Source organism: Suncus etruscus, chromosome 7 (assembly GCF_024139225.1).
Source record: "Suncus etruscus isolate mSunEtr1 chromosome 7, mSunEtr1.pri.cur, whole genome shotgun sequence".
Classification (NCBI taxonomy): Eukaryota; Metazoa; Chordata; class Mammalia; order Eulipotyphla; family Soricidae; genus Suncus; species Suncus etruscus.
This window is the reverse complement of record NC_064854.1, coordinates 118,992,551-119,006,298: the sequence shown is the minus strand read 5'-3', so window position 1 is coordinate 119,006,298 and position 13,748 is coordinate 118,992,551. Positions and strand designations below refer to the sequence as shown.

At 51.5% G+C, this 13,748-nt stretch overlaps 1 protein-coding gene across 1 annotated transcript in view; it reads right to left on the bottom strand.

Moving 5' to 3' along the window:
* LIMD1 (LIM domain containing 1) overlaps window positions 1-9,900 on the bottom strand; it is a 59,957-nt gene extending 50,057 nt beyond the window's left edge. Inside the window, exon 1 of the mRNA XM_049777444.1 lies at window positions 8,419-9,900. Within this exon, the coding sequence (XP_049633401.1) occupies window positions 8,419-9,739 (1,321 nt within the window). The 5' untranslated portion in view covers window positions 9,740-9,900. The remainder of the gene's footprint in view (window positions 1-8,418) is intronic.
* Between the last annotated feature and the right edge of the window lie 3,848 nt (window positions 9,901-13,748).

Sequence of the window (13,748 nt, the reverse complement as noted above, 5' to 3'; positions counted from 1 at the left end):
GCTGAAAGGCAAGAAGCAGCTCAGACATGAACAAGGCAGCTGTGTTCTGGCCAGAGGGGCTCCGGGATGTGCCAAAGACACATCCTGCTGTGACCCTCCCATGGTGCCTGTCTCCCCACCCAAAACCACACACACACACACACACACACACACACACACACGCTACTGAGTTGGGGGCTCACATCCTGATTCAAGGCCAGCATTAGTAAAAGCACCACTGGCACTGCCTCCAGAACAGACCCATGCTAACCTCACGTACCCTTCTCATGAGGGACAGGCAGTGCCTGGCAGACTTCCAGAACTTTCCACAGGCTATATATACATGCTTGTGTGTGAGGGTTAGACAGAGATCCCTGATAAGCTCTCGGCTCCAGGAACTGGGACTAACCAACCAGTCCTTGTGCTCCTGAAACGCACATCCCAGAACAAGAAAGGGGAGGAAGGAACATGGTCACATCAAAACTCACAGTGCTCAAAAGTTAAAAGACACTAGGGAGTAGGGGCCCTAAGCCTCTGGAACATGCACTCAGAAAGTCTTGGGCTTCCCAGCATCCCCGGGAGGTTCTGAGTCCAGCTGGTTTCCAGAGGAGGGGACAAATGGAAAACAAGACCTGGGGCACATATAAATATTTGCTGGCAAGATCTGTCTGTCGCTGCTGGGCCTTAGGAAGCTTGGAGGCTGGGTTTGTTTCAGGGGAGGCTCCTACAGAGTTTGCTACACAGACTCTTTTTTTTGGGGGGGGGCATAGGCACCAATCTGGTGATACCCAGATACTGTCTCTGCACTCAGGGACTCAGGAATCAGACTTTTTTTTTCTTTTCTTTTCGTTTTTTTTGGGTCACACCTGGTGACGCTCAGGGATTACTCCTGGCTATGCGCTCAGAAATCGCTCCTGGCTTGGGGGACCATATGGGATGCCAGGGGATCGAATCACGGTCTGTCCTAGGTCAGCTGCATGCAAGACAAATGCCCTACCACTTGCGCCACCACTCCAGTCCCAGGGATCAGTCTTGGCTGTACTCAGGGAACAATCTAGTGTGCCAGAAATCAAACCCAGTTGGCAGCATACAAAGCAAGCACCCTTCCTGCTGGGCTATCACTCTGGCACTGACACATTCATTCTTCAGTAACACAGCTTTCTCCAACGCTTGGTTTTCATCATGCCTGCACAGTCAGGGGTAATGGGAAGAGGGCAAACCAGCTACCAGTGTTACAGCTTTGAGCCGTTAAGGAATTTGGACCCAGACACTAGGTTGACCAAATCCTTTCTTCCACATGGCTCTGACTCCTCAGTGGGGGAATATCAATCAACAGATGGAAGGACACATAACCTTTACAAAGGCCAAGAATGGCCATGTCAAAAGGTCCTTGGTGAAGTCTGGATTACTCATGAGAAGACCAAGAGGAGCAAATGGAAAAACAAGTCCTTCCTTCCTAGTCACAAAGGGACAGAGTGGAAACATGCCATTCCAAAGAGGGCAGGAGCTCAGCAAGCGTGGGCCAGAGGGACTAGACATACGTGGGAGGGTGAGGTCAGGGTGGGCAGCAGGCCAGGCGAGTGCTGCACGAGACTGGCTCAAGGTTCCAGTGGCTGGGCACAGGCCCTGCATTGAAAAGGGGCACCGGTTCAGGCATTGGCACTTAGCCAGGTACCACCAGCACTACAGGAACCTGAAGGGGTACCCTGCTGACACATAGGCTATGCAAACAAGGAAACCTCGCCAGATGAAGGCCCAGAGCTTGTCTGGCCTTTGCTGCTCCATAAAGCCTCCAGAGAGAAATTCTGGCTACAGCAGGAAGATGGATGGCAGTTCCCAAGTCCACAGAGTTGTTCCTGCCAGCTGAGGAGATCAACCAGAGGGAGCATCTCCCACCAACACCTTCTACATCAGCTCTTGATTCAGGTTTCCTGATGTTCCTGAGATGGGGGTAGATACAACAGGGCTAGCAGTGCATCCTCAGGTCCCTGTCCTAGAACCCTGGAAGGACCACTCTTGTCACAGGACTGGTCCCTGGTACTCCGGGAAAAATGCTCTTCAACCGCTCTCAACTTTTCATTCCAGGCCAGAAGCCCCATATTTCAAGCATCTATTGGTAATAAAGTCAGCTAAGCAGTTTAGAAGAGCTAGAAGATGCTATGTAGCTGGAAGATGAAGGTGCAAGCAGTGGGAAACTGTGTGTGTGTTTGTGTGTGTGTGTGTGTGTGTGTGTGTGTGTGTGTGTGTGTGTGTGTGTGTGATGGCTCATGTTCTCCATCTGGGGTGATGGCCTCACCTGGCACAGTGCTAGTAAAATAAAAACCAGGGGTTGGAGCGATGGCGCAAGTGGTAAGGCATCTGCCTTGCATGCACTAACCTAGGACAGACCTCGGTTCAATCCCTGGCATCCCATATGGTCCCCCAAGCTTGCCAGGAGTGATTTCATTTTTTTTGGGGGGGTCACTCCCAGCAGCACTCAGGGGTTATTCCTGGCTCTATGCTCAGAAATCGCTCCTGGCAGGCTCAGGGACCATATGGGATGCCGGGATTCAAACCACCATCCTTCTGCATGCAAGGCAAACACCTTACCTCCATGCTATCTCTCCGGCCCCACCAGGAGCAATTTCTGAGCGCATAGCCAGGAGTAACCCCTAAGTGTCACCAGGTGTAGCCCAAAATACAACAACAACAACAACAAAATCCAGTGTAATGGGGCTCCAGGGCAGGGGCAGGGAGACACTCAGGAGAGGTCACTCCTGTCTTCACAGCTTCAAAGCTGCAAGCTTTCTGGCAGGTTGCAAGCTCTCTGCACCCCTCAGCAGACCAAGTTAGAAGCTCAGCCCATAGAGTCCCTGGGTGTGAGGTCTTACCCTACAAGCAGAGGTCAAGGGAACACTGCAATGGTGATCCAACCCATCACCTATTGGGTAGAACCACAGCCCTTTATACCACTGCCATAACTCCAGAGCACCGTGTCCTGGGTCCCCCCTTCTTAGGGCATCTACCAGTGCTAGGGGGATGTAGGAACACAGCTAAGCCCAGTTCAGGATGCAACTTAAAGGTTCTTCCAACTCCGGAGTTCCCTGTGAGGAGTTGGGGGGGGGGAAGGCAGGTAAGGTGCCTGCATGACAGCACGTTTTTTTATGCCCACTGCTGCTTCCTTGTCCCTTCCATGGTCACAAGCCACAGAGCCCAGCACAAGGGTCTGTCTACACACCAGCTTCTCTGCCAGGCTGGCGGATGACAGGGTGGAGTCATAGTGGCCTTTGTCCTTAGAAAGGGCAGATTGGGAGGAAAGGGGAGAGGCGACGGAAAGATCAAACAACAGTCTCACTGTCTTCAGCTCCCTTCCTTGGGTCCAGCTTCCTTTGCAGTATAAACAGTGGTGCTAAAGCAGGAGCTGCACCTCGGGGAATCGAGCACAAGTCCCACAGCCTTGTCACAGCTGGTATCGGTTCTGAACTCCTCCCTTGAAGACAAAGGACACCAACAGGCATGGAGATTGCATAGAGAAGGAAGAGGAAAAAAGGGACCTCTCCAGGGGCCGGAGCAGTGGCGCAAGCGGTAGGGCGTTTGCCTTGCACATGTTAACCTAGGACAGACTGCGTTTCAATCCCCCGGTGTCCCATATGGTCCTCCAAGTCCACCAGGAGCAATTTCTGAGCGCATAGCCAGGACCAAACCGTGACCATCACAAGGTGTAGCCCAAAAACCAAAAAAAAAAAAAGGGGGGGGGTAGGGGCTCTCCAGAGGCTGCAAGAAGAGTCCACACAGTCCTTGAGGCAGAGTAACTCAAGAAGACAGACTCAAGGGGCCGGCGAGGTGGCGCTAGAGGTAAGATGTCTGCCTTGCAAGCGCTAGCCAAGAAAAGATCGCGACTGTGGTTCGATCCCCCGGTGTCCCATATGGTCTCCCCAAGCCAGGGGCAATTTCTGAGCACTTAGCCAGGAGTAACCCCTGAGCATCAAAAGGGTATGGCCGAAAAAAAAACAGAAAAAAAAGAAGACAGACTCAAGAAGCTGTAGGTCCCAGTGTCCCCGGAGATGGGGGAGCACCGCCTGCGAGGACAAACATGCTGGAGCAGGAGAGATAGTACAGTGGGCAAACTGACTTGATCATGCAGGCAACCTGGGTTCTATCCCCTGTGCCCCAATGTCCCCCAAAAAACCTGCCATGAGTGGTCCCTTAGTTAGAGTCAGGAAAAAAGGAAGGAAGGAAGGAAGGAAGGAAGGAAGGAAGGAAGGAAGGAAGGAAGGAAGGAAGGAAGGAAGGAAGGAAGGAAGGAAGGAAGGAAGGAAGGAAGGAAGGAAGAAGGAAGGAAGGAAGGAAGGAAGGAAGAAAGAGAGAGAGAAAGAAAGAGAGAGAGAAAGAAGAAAGAAAGAAAGAAAGAAAGAAAGAAAGAAAGAAAAAAGAGAAAGAAGAAAAGAAGAAAGAAAGAAGAAAGAAAGAAAGAAAGAAAGAAAGAGAAAAGAAAGAAAGAAAGAAAGAAGGAAAGAAGGAAAGAAAGGAAAGGAAAGAAGGAAAGAAAGAAAGAAAGAAAGAAGAAAAGAAAGAAAGAAAGAAAGAAGAAAGAAAGAAAGAAAGAAAGAAAGAAAGAAAGAAAGGAGGGAGGGAGGGAGGGAGGGAGGGAGGGAGGGAGGAAGGAAGGAAGGGAGGGGGGAGGGAGGGAGGGAGGGGGAGAGAGAAAGAGAAAGAAAGAAAGAAAAGAAAGAAAGAAGAAAGAAGAAAGAAAGAAAGAAAGAAAGAAAGAAAGAAAGAAAGAAGAAAGAAAGAAAGAAAAGAAAGAAAGAAAGAAAGAAAGAAAGAAAGAAAGAGAAAGAAAGAAAGAAAGAAAGAAAGAAAGAAAGAAAGAAAGAAAAAGAAAGAAAGGCGAAGAAAATTAGCTGCAGTATGCATACAGGTGCAGGGCAAGCTCTCTCCTTCACAATAGTCAGGAGCGTGGCCCCTGCACAGGCTCTAAAGAAAGCTCTAGTTCTGCATTCTCACTCCTGTTGTCCATAAGGTATTCCCACCCCACCAGATGGACCCATCTCTCCCAGTGAGGGCTGCTGAAATGACAGGCACAGCCACAAAGATGTGCCACTGAGCTCACTCTATGTGCCCATGACGATACAGGAGGCTGCCCAACATGGAGTTTATCCGGAAAGGCAAAAAGCAGGTGAACAGCTTGCCACCCCAGAGGCCACCAGGTACCATCACACAGATTGCTTGGACCCTAACACTGCTAAGAAACAGAAAAGAAGGAGACTTGGTGTTCACTGTCCCACTTTCCAATCTATTGTACTTTCACATGTAAGTGTAATAATGCCTAGTCAAAACAAAAAAGTAGGATTCGTTTCATATGAAACACCCAGAATAAGTAAATCCAGAGAAGGAGCACAGACAGGTGGGACTCAAGGACCAGAGGGACATTGAGTGTTGGATATCAGGCCATTTGGTTCTACAGGAGAGGGAAAGCACTTGGGGACTAGAGAGAGTTGGCATTTGCATCTCATTGGCTTCTAACTTCAAGTAAATGCACTCCATGCCTATGCTATTCACTTCTAAACACTTCGTATAATGCAATATTCACCCCAATTTAAAACACAAAACCATAAAATAGAGGAATTTTGCCATCTTTCCAAGCCAGTTTGGTAAGGCTTGTCAGAAGCAAGATTCTGGTGGTTGGGGCCGGGCGGTGTCGCTCGAGGTAAGGTGCCTGCCTTACCTGCGCTAGCCTAGGAGACGGACCGCGGTTCGATCCCCCGGCGTCCCATATGGTCCCCCAAGACAGGAGCGACTTCTGAGCGCATAGCCAGGAGTAACCCCTGAGCGTCACCGGGTGTACCCCAAAAACCAAAAAAAAAAAAAAAAGATTCTGGTGGTTGAGAATCCCCCCCAAGAAGAAACCCAGGACCCCAGGTCAGTCTTTTAATTTTACTAAGAGCTTCCAGGGCTCACATGATAAGTAAAAGGAGCAGGGAAGTGCAAAGCACAGCTGTCCCTTCCTTTTCTGGACAGAGTATATGGTCAACTCCCCACTCCAAGCCTTTGTTTGAAGGTCCCCTTCTTGTCCCCTCACCTCCATCCCTGTTCCATCCCCCAGAACTTGCTTACAGTTCATCTCCCACCTCTCCCTGCCACACTTTGTGCTCTCAAGACACAAAAGTCTCTCTCTGTCCTGCTCATTGCATACTCCGCAGCCTGGAAGAACAAACAGGTGGATGCTGAATCCATCCTAGGAGAACGCATGTATAGTTAGCACAGGCCTTCCCTCTGAGTCACAGCATGTATGTGCCCCAAGAAAATCAAATGCTGTTTTGTTGGTCAATGAACTTGAAATTAAACATTAAATGAGGGGCCAGAGAGATAGCACAGCAGTAGGGCGTTTGCCTTGCCCATGGCCGACCCAGAACTGGGTTTGATCCCCGGCATCCCATATGGTCCCCCGAGCCTGCCAAGAGCGATTTCTGAGCATAGAGGCAGGAGGAAACCCTGAGCACTGCCGGGTGTGACCCAAACACCAAAACAAACAAACAAACATTAAATGAAACTTAACCATGTAAACCCCACAGTATTTTCAGCTATGGATTATTCCCCCAAGCTGAGGGGTGAGAACAGCAAAGCAGAAGGTTCAGACATTGGGGCTGCGTGCTCCAGACTGAAACCTGTCAACAGCAGCATCCCTGCCTCAGCCATCCAGCTGGGTCTTCTGGAAGGTTCTCAGCAAAAAAAAGAACACAGAGGAACTCGGGGTTCACTTGGACACCATGGACCAGCAGCCAGCCACCCAAGCACCCAGAACAAGATGGCCAGTCCCTGAGCACAGTTGTTGGGCAGTGCAAACACCTTCCTCTTTCCCTTCCAGTGTATTCTGCACCCCCTCCTCCGTGTGACACCCCACAGAGCCCCTGTTCCCAGGCTCTCACATCTTAAATGGGGAAAACATGGCCCCAATTACCCAGAGTTCAAAATAAGTATAAACAAAAACAACCCTCATAGTCTTCTAAAAATAGGCTGTCTTTCTAGTTAGCTTCCCTAAGGGACCACTACATCATTACTCAACAGAATTCAACTGCTCCAGGCTGCCTCCGGACCCTCTACGGAGAAAGGGGAAAGAAGGAAAGAAAAAAAAAAAAGTAGAACCTAAGCAGTTTCCAAGAACTTGTGGTTTTAAAAAGCAAACAAAACAAAATCTGAAACTCTGAGTAATATCAGCAAAGAGCATCTTCCATTCCACTGTGAGTTTCGTCTGTGGTGTAACCAGCTACTGGCTGGAACCCCGGGTCAGATTGGTTGGGGCTTGTTGGTTCTCTCGGAAATGTCAGGATTACCCTACTGGCTTGTAAGACTCTGACTTCCCAGGTCCCTCCCCAATGCTGTTGAAGCATTTGGTTTAGGAGCTGGCCTGGGAGTCTGCATTTATAGCTAGTTCCCAAGCTATGAGATGACAACTTGTTGCTGGAGAGAAAACTGAAATCACTTTTTTAAAATATCCTTCTAAGGGGCCAGACTCGAGCAAGAGCCTTGCAAGCAGCCAACCCCAGATGGACTACAGTTCAATTCCCAGCATCCCATATGGTCCCCCAAACCTGCCAGGAGGGACTTTTGAGTGCATAGCCAGGAGTAACTGACTTCTGAGCGCTGCCACTGGGTGTGACCCAAAAACCAAAAAAATAGTGTTTCATTGCACATAAGTTTCAACTGCACACAGTAACTACATATGCACGCACGCACGCACGCACGCACAAGCGCGCGCACGCACACACACACACACACACACACACACACACACACACACACACACACACACGAGCGCTATCTCTCCAAGGACCTTAGAGAACCCCTAGTCTCAAACTACAAGCCCACCTGGTCCAGTAGGTGACTACTGGAACCAAAATCGAGACCACCTGAGAAAGTGGCCCCAGGCCAGCCCTGCATGAGGTCACGGCGAGGGACCCTATCTCATTACCTCACACCCTAATGGTCCAAACCTTTTTCGAAGCAGATGTGAGCAATCACGCCTCCCAGCTCCACCCTTCACACATGGGTAACCCCAGCTGCCAAGACGCGTTTTCTGTACTGGACGCTTTCAAGTTTCTGAATCAAAAGATGCTGCTAAAAAGGGAAGAAGGGACTGGAGCGGTGGCGCAAGCAATTGGGCATCTACCTTGCACGCACTAACCTAGGACAGACCGTGGTTCGATCCCCCAGCGTCCCATATGGTCCCCCAAGCCAAGAGCGATTTCTGAGCGCATAGCCAGGAGTAACCCCTGAGCGTCACTGGGTGTGACCCAAAAACCAAAAATAAAATATAATAAAATAAAAAGGGAAGAGGGTGGGGTGAGGGGGGGCAGGACACTTTCAGAGATGTCCAAGATCAGTGTCACTGGTGGGGATCACTTCCCCCAAACTTAGATACTCGGAACCACACCGAACGCACCTCCACCACTTACTCACCAAAGTAATCGGCCTTGGGATGGGCATCCATCTCCCGCTCCAGACGCTGGGTGATAGCTTCTAATTTCAATTCTGCTGCAGAGGGTCCAAGCTCTGGGCCTGGGGTAAGGGTCTGACAAGGCAGTCTCACCCTGGGAGGGCTGGCACCTTCCAAGAGTACAGGTCCCAAATTGCCATCAGGGGACCAGCCAGGGGGGCCTTCTTTAGCAGACAGCTCTGGCGGGGTACCCCTCACTGAAGGGACCAAGTTGGCAGAGCCAAGCTTAGGCCCTATGCCCGGATCTGGGCCGCTGGGCACGGGGGCTCCATCCACCTGCAGACTGTCAGTTCGAACCATTGAGGATGGCGGAGAGCTGGAACGGTAAGATTTGGGCCCGTCGTGGAACCAAGGTGGAGGGTCCACAGCGGATTTGGGCATCATAGCTGACACCTCCCTCCCTGGAGGTCCTGAGTCCATTGGTGGAACCCCTCTTTGAGTGGAAGAGCTTAGGACTACAGGGGCTGCGAAAGAAGGGGTCCTGGGTTGAGCAGGCTCAAGGAGGGCCCCATTCGCAGGGCCTGGGACAGACAGGCCAGCGCTAACTCGCTGGGAAGACGCAGTGGCCCAAAGGCCTCCCGCACCCCCACTCTGGCCACTCTCAAAGCCTGGTAGCTTGCCCAAAGAGGGCTGTGGCTGATAGACAGGGTGGTCCCTGGGGGGTGCAGGAAGGGGCAGGTCACCTCCTGCAGGGCGAGACCACCCATTGCCTCCACCTGGCCTGGCATTAAGGGACCCTCGGGGCTCTGCGTCCCACTTGGGGCTTGCCAAGGAGAGGTTGTCATAGTAGTCGCCGTGGGTCACGCAGGAGGGATCCTCGCAGGAGCCTTGGCGATGGACGGGCAGTTGCAAAGCTGTGGGACCCTCCTGGGAAGCACAATCCTGGCTCTGGCTGCCCAGCCGGGCACCCCGAAGGTACGGCCGGGCCCTCTGTTCCTGGGCTGGGTGCGAGGCAGTGGCTGTCACCAAGGAGGCAGGTGGCCCGGTGGAGGTGGCCAGAGGGGGCTTGGCTGCACCGTCCAGAGCAGGTCTGCTGCCCACGCCGAAGCTCCCACCATTGATGGGGCCCCGGGCCCCCCGAGGAAGACTGTCCTGCAAGAGCTGTTGCTGCTGCCGATGGATTTTGGCCATCTTGGTGGCAAACACCCTGCGTGTCTCCTCAAACTCAGGGTTGTTGCCTGCGCCCTTGTCCACGCGGAAAAGTCCATCCTTGGAGGCCTCGTACATGTTCAAATCTTCGATGAACTTGCTGGCCTCCAGGCCCAGGTCGTCGTACTTATCCATGTTGCTGAATTCTTTGAGGTGCTAGGGTCTCTGCTAGTAGTGTCCAGGGGTTGGAGAAAGGAGGATGAAGAAGGATGGAGAGTGGGGGTGTTCAGTCGAGCCAGGGGGACAAGTCAGAGCCTTCCACCTGCCGAGCTAGAACAGTGGTGACCTCAAGTGCAGCTTGAAGCCACGCAGGGGGAAAAAACCCAAGTCACTTTCCAACTCCTTTAGCCTTAGGGGCCGGCTTGCAGTGCAAATCTGCTCTTTCCAAATCCCAGAATGAAAGGTCTGAGTGAAACGGTGGTGCAAGCTGCAGGGCGTCTGCCTTGCAAGCAGCTAACCTAGCACAGACCTAGGTTCGATCCCCAAGAGTCCCACAGGGTCCCCCCCAAAACAGCCAGGAGCAATTTCTGAGTTCAGACAGAGCCAGGAGTCACCCCTTGAGTTGTCACCGGGTGTGGCCCAAAAAAGTAAAACAAGAAAGTGTCCAAATCACAAAATGAAAGAGAAAAAAAAAAAATCAATCCAAAGAGAAATAGGGGGCCGGGGATGGGGTGGGGGACTCACAATCAATCTTCTGTTGCAAACTCAAGAAGCAAAGCAAAGCAAAGCAAGCAGTCTGGGCGGGCCAGGGGTCCAGGGTTCGAGATCCGGAGCAGGCTTGGCAGGCAGGGCGGTGGCAAGGACAGTCCCCAAGGCCCTGGGGTCCCCTCGGTGGAGTCTCGGGGTGCAGGGCCGGCCCAGGGAGCTGTCGGCGGGCGCCCTATTGTCCGATGGCGGCGGCGGGACGCGGAAGTGAGCGCAGCGGACGCTGGGCCCCACCGCTGGCTGGCTGGCTCGCTCCCGGGCCCGGCAGGCAGGCACGTCCCGTCCCGCGCTGCGCGGAGGAGGAGGCAGAGGCGGAGGCGGGCCGGGGCGGGCCTGGAGGCCCAGAGGCGGGGTCTGCGCGCCAGGGGTGTGTGCATGGGGTGGGGAGGGCGCCCCTAGACCCGCCTCCACACCCCCCCTTGATTGCATGGGGTAAAGGGGCTCCCTATAGTCCACCCTGGGCACCCCCTCCCCTGGAATGGGCAGCTAGGAGTTTGGAGAAAGAGAGTCCTGGAGTCACCACCAACCAGTTTGTCTTTTGCTTGACTGCTGAGCCTCAGTTTCCCCACACATTCTAATCCTGCGGGTCTCTCCAGGTCCCCTTCTTTTTTTTGGAGGGGGGGGATGTGCTTGTGGAGCCTGAGATGGAAGATTGGTGCAAGGTAAAAGGGACCAGGGTGGTTGGTTTCCTTGCAGATTGGGGAGCTAGCCCAGAGTTCTCTGATCAATCTCAGGACCAAGTGTTGCTTGTGGGGAGACAACTGGGTCAAGCACTCCCCTCCCCTCCATCAGTTTGTGACACTCTGTCATCTCACCCCTTTCTACACACACACACACACACACACACTGGCCCAGAGTTCTCTGACCTCCCATCACCAGTTTATAACACTCTCATCCCTTTCTCCATCACACACACACACAGACACACACACACACATACACACACACACACACACACACACACACACACACACCAGATTCTGGCTCCTGACCACCCTCCACTTGATGGAAACTTCCCAAGTGGCCCCGCAAAGGTTTTTATGGCACACACAGCAGCTGAAGCGATCTTGTGGCAAACACCAGGAGTCCCTTCCCTGCTCACACCTGCAAAGTTTACCTCACTTTTCAACTAAAAGCAGCCTCTTACCACCAAGGCCTTATTGGTTCTGATAAGGAGGTCACCTGATAAGGAGGAGGTCACTCAGCCTCCTCTCTCTGACCTGCTCCCCTTTCTGCACTCTTGGTCTCACCCTGCAGGAGCTTCCTTGGTTTACCCAGAGCCTTGAACTTGGACGTCCTCCTTGGCTCATCCTTCTCTCTTGATATCTTCTCTGGGGCCTTCTTATTTGGTGATGCTTAGGGGTTACTCCTGGCTATGTGCTCAGAAATCGCTCCTATCTTGGGAGACCATATGGGGACACTGGGGGACCAAACCTTGGTCTATCCTAGGTTAGCACGTGCAAGGCAGATGTGCCTTGCACCACTGCTCCGCCCCCCCCTTTTTTTTTTGCTTTTTATCCCCGGAGCCTTCTTTTTCTGACCTGATCAGTTATTATCTCTATAATTATATATCTGTGTGGGTTTGAGAGTAATTGTTTGGTCTTTCACTCCATCTATATGCCCAGTGTCTATTACCTAGTGGAAAATGAGCAAATCAGTAAATCATCTGCCATGATTATGACAAGGAATTAGTAAGAGAATAGGAAAGTGTTTTGTATCCTGGAAATGCCAAGTATGCCTCGTGGGCTAATAGATTAGAATACCAGAGTTCGGGGCCAGAGAGGTGGCATGGAGGTAAGGCATTTACCTTTCATGCAGAAGGTCATCGGTTCGAATCCTGGCGTCCCATATGGTCCCCCGTGCCTGCCAGGAGCAGTTTCTGAGCACAGAGCCAGGAAAAACCCCTGAGCACTGCCGGGTGTGACCCAAAAACCACAAAAAAAAAAAAAAAAAAAAAAAAGAATACCAGAGTTCACATTGAAAATAAAAACCCTGGGCCCCGAGAGATAGCACAGTGGTGTTTGCCTTGCAAGCAGCCGATCCAGGACCAAAGGTGGTTGGTTCGAATCCCAGTGTCCCATATGGTCCCCCGTGCCTGCCAGGAGCTATATCTGAGCAGACAGCCAGGAGTAACCCTTGAGCACAGCCGGATGTGGCCCAAAAAACAAACAAAAAAAATAAATAAATAAATAAAAAGAAAATAAAAACCCTAGGAAAAAAAAAAGGACCCGGAGAGATAGCACAGCGGCATTTGCGTTGCAAGCAGCCGATCCAGGACCAAAGGTGGTTGGTTCGAATCCCGGTGTCCCATATGGTCCCCCATGCCTGCCAGGAGCTATTTCTGAGCAGACAGCCAGGAGTAACCCCTGAGCATCGCCAGGTGTGGCCTAAAAACCAAAAATAAATAAATAAATAAACAAATAATAAAGAAAATAAAGACCCTACAGTCAGGTGCACCAGTTCACATCTTCATAAGAGCCCTAGTGATTTGTTTGCAATTTCAGAAATACTGTCATAAAGAACGGTGTTAAGATAAGGTATATCACCTATGAAAAATCAGGGTGTTTTTTTTTTTTTGGTGTCTCCTCTTCCTCCTCCTCCTCTTCTTCTTCTTCTTCTTCTCTTTCTCCTTCTCCTTCTTCTTTGGTTTTGGGGCTACACCCAACGGTGCTCAGGGGTTACTCCTGGCTCTGCCCTCAGAAATCGCTCCTGGCAGGCTTAGGGGACCAAATGGGATGCTGGGGATCAAACCCAAGTTCATCCTGGGTCAGCTACATGCAAGGCAAACACCCTACCGCTGTGCTACTACTCTGGCCCCTAATATTTTGGGTTTTTTGTTTTTTTGGTTTTTTTTTGTTGTTGTTGTTTTTGTTTGTTTGTTTTTTTGGTTTTTAGGCCACACCCGTTTGACGCTCAGGGGTTACTCCTGGCTATTCGCTCAGAAATCGCCCCTGGCTTGCGGGGACCATATGGGACGCCGGGGATCGAACCACTGTCTGTCCTATGCTAGCGCTTGTAAGGAAGACACCTTACCTCTAGCGCCACCTTCCCGGCCCCATATTTTGTTTTTTTTTTAAATCTATAAAAGTAATACATATTCTGAGTCGGAGTGATGGCACAGTGGTAGGGCATGCAGCTGACCCAGGAAGGACCCAGGATTGGTCCCCAAGCCTACCAGGTGCAATTTCTGAGCACAGAGCCACAAGTGACTGTAGAATTAAATAATTAATGATAGAGCTGGATGGTGATGAGACAAATGGAGGGGCCTTTCTCTGCCATCCCAGGCCATGTGGCTCCGCAACCCCCATTCAGCTGGTGGGTCCCAGGTTTAGGTGAACGTCGAAATCAGACTCATCCAAAGAAAGGCATCAGGAAGTATCAGTTTTATTCATACCCTATCCACCATACATGTGGTCAATCTCGACCATTTATGCATGCT